Here is a 7,124-nt window from a genome sequence, read left to right on the forward strand (position 1 = left end):
TCGCAGCCACTTGCTAACCTGCATGGCCGAATCATATATGTAGTACTAAGTTTTACCTCCCAAACACAACTCTGTGCATGCGTTCTTCCAATTCCATGGTGGTGGAGTCGCATCACTATATCGGCGATCAGCTCGTACGGGGACCTGTGGTCGCATGGTCATCATCTGCATAGCAAGATGACCGTGCATCAACCGAATACAACAGCTCCTTGCCCTGGTCATTCTGTCGGACTTTCGGTCAAGCGGAGGCCAAATTGCCTCCGAAAGCACACCGCAAGAATTCGCCGTGAACCTAAGCATAAAACGGTCCATCAGACTCCGGCTTATCCCCCAGTACTGGTGCTGCTCACTATAAGCTGAACTTTTCTGGCCTCGAACTTCCCATAATGACTTTCAAATTGCCTCCCACGATTATTCTCGGAACACACAGTGTAGGCATTTTCATGTTGCTAACTGAACGCCGCTGATACGTCACCAGGTTGGAGACTCCATTGTCGACCCCGAAACCTCTCACTTTGATGCCGAGCAAGATGTCCAATCTCTTCTAGATGACTTCTATGGCCGTGGATACAACCAACTCGACACAGCTCGCGATTACTCTCCGAATGTACCAGGTGCATCCGAGTCACGTCTCGGCAAGGCTAAAGGCGCCTCTCGGTTCACAATCCACACAAAAGTCCACAGTGCAGACCCGGGGGATCATCTACCCACAAAGCTCGGACTTAGCATTGATCAATCACTGGAGGATCTCCAAACACCCACTGTCGAGACCATGTTTTTGCATTTTCCGGACCGCCATACTCCCTTTGAGGATACAATCAAAGCGATGGACACTGCTCTGAAACAAGGGAAATTCAACAGGTACGGTCTTTCAAACTATTCAGCTACTGAGGTGCAACGAATACTCGATATCTGCGAGCGACATGGGTATAGGAAGCCTAGTGTGTATGAGGGACATTATAACGCCATTGTGAGAGGAGCGGAGAAGGAGTTGTTTCCCCTGTTGCGTAAGCATAGTATGGCCTTCTACGCGTACAGGTACGTCTGCAAACCCGATGATTCGAGAGCTGAATGCGAGTTAACTTTGGTCTAGTCCCGCGGCTGGCGGTCTTTTCTCAGGCCATACTGCTTCTTCGGGACGATGGAAACGCGATGTAGGTTAAGAGGCTGGTGTTCCAAGTTGAGTCATTATTCTAACTCAAAGAACATAGAACTTCCTAGGCAACGTTTATACTTACCTCTATCGGAAACCCCCGGTCCGCATTGCAGCAGCTACAATACTTGAGCTTGTAGAAAACTACGGTATCAATGGACACGCTGCAGCATTGCGATGGACAGCATTTCATAGTAACCTAGATGGAAAGCATGGCGATGCCGTCATCTTTGGTGTTTCCAAGACGGAACAGCTTCATGAGACGCTCGATGCCCTTGAGGCTGGTCCTCTTCCCGAGGATCTTGCGGTTGCCATAAACTCTATTTATAGTACAGTAGAAGGCGCCGAGCCTCCTTACCACTTATAAACAAGTGAAAGGTGCAATTGAATAACGAGATCAGGGAGAAGTATCATCGGAAGATGTCGAGACGGAAAGGGGTGGGATGACAAGGGCCGACGTTGGAGGTGGCGAGGCTAGGCACAGCAGGTAAAGAGGCGGAGGCCATTTTCAATCGGTATAAGTACGACATGTTGTTAAAGGAACTAGAGGGGGAGAGCGAGTCGAACTAAATAAACGGGGATTGAAAAGAACCTACGAGGGGACGAGGCTAAGAAACGTAAACTTAAGGAAGAACTTGAAGAAAGGAAGTAAGACAGAGCAAAGTGACCTCATGGCTACTCTTTTGGAGCCACGCGATTGCCACAGCTACAAATGTAGTAGCACAAGTCCTCGTTACTTACTAATATCTTACACTTGTATTGTGCTATCAAGAATCATCGAATGACAAGTACAAAGCAGATGTTTATGTTGAGGATAAAGCCTAGGCCTTACTGGAAAATCATGCCATTGCCTCATCAGCCATGCGCCATCGCCCTTACAAATCCTATGCAGTTGATAATCTATGACTTCTCGTATCCCGAGGTCGAACTTTCTTCATTACCAACGACATTCTCATAAGCCGGCACTGGTCTACGGGTCCCGTCATACGCCGGAAGCTCCTCCGCGACACCAGCGGATGGTGGTCGTGACTGTGTGTCTGCAGCTGCCACCCTATCAACAGCCGGCGACACGACAAACTTTTGAGACCCGCTACACTTCCATGACTCCCCCTGCAACGACAAGCTGGAACTTCCACTTGAAAGTGTGAGCCAAAAAAAAAGCAGTACGTTGTGTTATCCGGCCCCAGTGGGAAATGATGTTTATGCTCGCGCGGTGCCGAGCGACTGCGCGCATCCAAAGGTGCGCTCAACTCCAATGCCCTCTTTCCGGTACATTTACCCTCATGCGCTTCAACTCTTCCTGGGCACGATACACCCGCTATCATTAAGAGATTGATCACCGCGTTCGTCAGATAAACCTTTTGCAGGACATCGCGAAATAGGTCGGAGCTCTTCGCACGGTCGGGGATGATGTTGAGCCGGAACGGGGTAGCGGCAGGGTTGCCCAGTTGAATGACCGAGGGACACTCCACTCGTAACTTGAAGTGCCATGCCGGCACCCTTTTCGAACCGAGGAACATCTGCATTTTCTGATTCCATGTCAGTTCCGCGTGCTCCATCCCCGATGGCTCGTCACAGATCCTTCCGTCATCGTGCCACGCATTTCGAAATCCGTGTTCACCGCCCGCGCCGGCCGTGACGATACCCGCACTGGCAGCGTTGCCTCGAGACGGTGCATCTTCTTCCCCTCCACTAGTATCACCGCTTCGAGAAAGTAGTCTACGAACCTGTGCCCTTTATAGATTGTCATGGCGCAACTCGCCGGTAGTGGCTACTCTGGCAGTGCCTGCTTGCCTATTACGTCTCCCGGTGCGCGGAAATAGCTAGCCTCCCGTTAGACCCTTCGAAGCCCCTAGCGTATACGATTCTTAGGTTTTTAACTAGTTCTAGTTAAAGCGCGGATTTTTATTAGTTATATATTAAGGTTATATAGACCTTTTTTATTTAAAAAAAGATATAATATTAAAAAACTAGTTATTATATAAAAAAACTAATTAATACTCCTTATAAAATCGAATTAAATAACTTCTATTTTCTAAAATTAGTATATTATACTTCGACTACTTTTTTACTATAAAAACCGCTTTTTATAATTTTAATACTATTTTTTTAAAACAAATTTAATATATTTTTTATTATTCTCCTTTAGTATTATTCTTATTAATATATTCTTATTAAGTATATTTAGTTATTTCTTATTTAAATATCGTATACTTTTTTTATTTTACTAAAAGACTTATTACTAAGTAGTTCTATTTTTTTAGATTTTTCTTTTTTATTTAGTATAAATATATTTTATATCGCTTCCTTAATTATTCTTAATTAGTATATTTTTTAAGTACTTAATATATACCCTTTAAATATAAAAACTAATTATTTATATAAAACTAATTATTTATATAAAAACTAGTTTCTTATATAAAAACTACTCTTTTATATAAAAACTACTTTTTTATATAAAAACTACTCTTTTATATAAAAACTACTCTCTTATATAAAACTAGTTATTTATATAAAACTAGTTATTTATATAAAAACTAATTACTTATTTAAAAACTAATTACTTATATAGAGATTAGTTAGTTAATACTCTTTTAATAAATTTCTTAAAACTTAACTTTTATATAAATACTTAACGTATTCCTAAGTTTTTAATTAAAGTTCTTTTTATTTATTTTACTTTTTATCTTATTATATCTTATATACTCCGACTTTTATAACTTTTTATATTATTTTGATAATATTTTATATTTTTTTTATAATTATTATTCTTATATAACGGGCGCCTTTAGCACCTACCCCGCTTTTTAATACCTACCCTACTTTTTTTTAGGGTACGTACGCGGGCGCGCGGGTATACGGGCCTAATATTAAAAAAAAGTAGTACGTATATAAGCGTAGGTATAAGTAAGTATACGCGCAGTCCGCTACTTTTATAATTATAAAGTACGGGCTACTCCCCCCTCTCTCCCTAGCTAACTAATAACTTATAGCTATAAAAACTAAGGACCTTCGACCCCCCCCCCTTTTTAATAATATATAATAGCGGCCCGGGTAGCCTATTTATAGCTATAATAGACCCCTAGAGAGGCTCGTTAGTATTAATAAAGTATATAACGGCTTATAATTATAAAAATTAAGCCCCTACTATATCCCCTCTACTCTCCCTTAAGCCGCTACTATAGTAGTATATTATACTTAGTTATTTATACTAATTATAATTATATTAAGCCCCTAGACTTAGTTAAAAAATATAGCTAAATATAGTAAGTACTTAGTAGCTTATAGCTATAAAAACCTAGGCTTTTGAGACTACCGGGGCTTTATTACTATTATTATTACTATTATACCCTATATATTATAATTATAATTAGTTAGCTAAGTTATGACTATTATTTTTTTTATTACGGTTATAAAGACCTAGGCTTTTAAAACCGCTAGGGCACTATTATTATTATTATTATTATTATTATTATAGCTTATTACTACTATAATTAGCTAGCTAGGTTATAACTATTACTTTTCTTATTATAATTGTAAAGACTTAGGCTCTTAAAACTACCGGGGCCCTATTATTATTATTATTACTATTATTACGGCTTATTATTATTATAATTAGCTAGCTAAGCTACGACTATTACTTTTCTTATTACGACTATAAAGACCTAGGCTCTCGAGACTACCGGGGCCTTATTATTACTATCGTTACTATTATTATAGCTTATTATTATTATAATTAGCTAGCTAAGTTACGACTACTACTTTTCTTATTATAGCTATAAAAACCTAGGCTCTTAAGACCGCCGGGGCCCTATTACTACTATCGTTATTACTATACTCTATATATTATAGCTATAATTAGCTAACTAAGTTATAATTACTATTTTTCTTATTATAGCTATAAAGACTTAGACTATACGACGAGTAAGCGAGTTATTAATAATAATAATATAAATATAGAAGTACCCTACTCTATACTTTCTTATTAATAATATTATATAATATAAGTAAAATATATATTCTTATTCGTTCCTTTATTTATAGTTACTTAAAAAAAGTCTATCTCGGTCTCTATTTATTAATACTAAGTTACTATTTATATCTACTATTTATATCTGCTATTTATTTAGTAATACTTATTTACTTAACCTTAGGTATTACTTAGTTTACTACGGCAATAAGTAATTCTATTTTCTATTTATTATTACCTTATATTTATTATTATTATTTAGTTATAGCGAATTTAGCCCTATACCCCCTCGTTTTTATCCTTAAAAACTACCTCACTATCCTTTTTAGTTACGTTTTTTATTTTAATATTACTCTCTATTTTTATATCGCTATTAATTAAGTACTAAAGGGTTAGGCTTAAAAAGAAAATTTAAAATTTATAAATCTTAAATACCCACTACCTTAGCCAGCTTTTTACTTACTAATAGTAAATAAAAAGATTTTAATCCTAAATACCTATATTAACTACCTAAGCTACCCTTTTACTTACTATTAATAAGTTAAAGAATAATTTAGGATTTATAAACCCTAACTACTTACTACCTCTATTAACCTTTTATATATTATTAGTAAAATAAAAAAATATTTAAGATTTATAAACCCTAAATACCTAGGCTAACTTTTTACTTACTATTAGCGAGTAAAAGAATTTAAGTATTAAATACCTTATTTAACTAGCCGAGCTAACCTTTTACTCATTATTAATAAGTAAAAAAAATTAAGTATTAAATACCTTATTTAACTAGCCGAGCTAGCCTTTTACTTATTATTAGCAAGTAAAGAAAATTAAGTATTAAATACCTCGTTTAACTAACTAAACTAGCCTTTTATTTATTATTAATAAGTAAAAGAATTTTAAAATCTATAACCTAATTAATTAGCTAAGCTAACTTTTTACTTATTATTAATAAATAAAAGAATTTTAAAATCTACAACCTAGTTAATTAGTTAAGCTAACTTTTTACTTACTATTAATAAATAAAAAAAGTTTAGAATTTATAACCTAGTTAACTTTAATTATATTTCTTATTCTAATCCCTTTAATAAATAAAAGTAATAATAAATCTATTATTTTTCGTTTTAACTTTCTTTTTTAAATCTATTATAAAACCTTCGTTATTTTAAGATTTTTTTTTATTAAAATCCTATTTACTATACTCGTTTTTATTATATTATATAGGTTTTATATAAATAGTACCCTCTTCGCTAATAAATTATAAACTAACTCTATTTTTTTTTTTTTAATAAACTAAGATCTCCCCGTTCTTTTTTAATTTTTAGCTATTTATACTACGAGTTAATATTTTTTAATAAAAATATTAAAATACCTAATCCTAGTATATTAACTAAAATCCCTAATATAATAAATTAATAAATCGTATTTAAAAATCCTCGCTCCTTTTTTAAGCCTAGCTCTTTTATAAAATAGCTTGCTAAGTAATTATTAATACCCTTTCCCTAGCTAGTTATAAAACTATTTTTTTATAAAAAGTTTTATAATTATAGTACCTCGGGCCTACTTTATAAATAAAGATTTTTTAAATCAACTTATAATTTTTAAAGTTTATATTATTATATATATATCTAAATCTATATAAAAGCTATTCTTATTTTAATAAATATATTTATAATACTCCCCTACTACTTAATTAAAAAAGCTAATTTTGGGTATTTTAATTTAATAAGCGTTTTTATAAGTCCTTTAACTTTTAGGATTCTATTACTTATTAAAAAGGAGACTACTTTGTACTTAGTTAATAAGGTACTTAGGGTTAGGGTTAGGGTTAGGGTTAGGGTTAGGGTTAGGGTTAGGGTTAGGGTTAGGGTTAGGGTACACCGTCCACATCTCCATGCCGGAGATGGTCGAGGATAAGCCCGAAGACTGGCACAATCTCACGCACTCGCAGTACCCACACCACGAAACAATTTACATGCAAGTCGCCAGGACGATGAAGCTCAT

The 7,124-nt window shown here is 35.1% G+C and overlaps 1 protein-coding gene across 1 annotated transcript; it reads left to right on the forward strand.

Moving 5' to 3' along the window:
* Nucleotides 1-386: 386 nt before the first annotated feature.
* CABS01_15217 (aflatoxin B1 aldehyde reductase member 2) lies at nt 387-1,520 on the forward strand (the record flags this gene model as incomplete). Its single annotated transcript, XM_060548553.1, has 4 exons — nt 387-431; nt 479-1,038; nt 1,094-1,154; nt 1,212-1,520. 4 exons carry the CDS (start codon nt 387-389, stop codon nt 1,518-1,520), a joined length of 975 nt encoding a protein of 324 aa, XP_060392097.1.
* Nucleotides 1,521-7,124: the final 5,604 nt, after the last annotated feature.

Source organism: Colletotrichum abscissum, assembly GCF_030869225.1.
Source record: "Colletotrichum abscissum strain IMI 504890 chromosome Unknown Scaffold_63.1, whole genome shotgun sequence".
Lineage (NCBI taxonomy): Eukaryota > Fungi > Ascomycota > Sordariomycetes > Glomerellales > Glomerellaceae > Colletotrichum > Colletotrichum abscissum.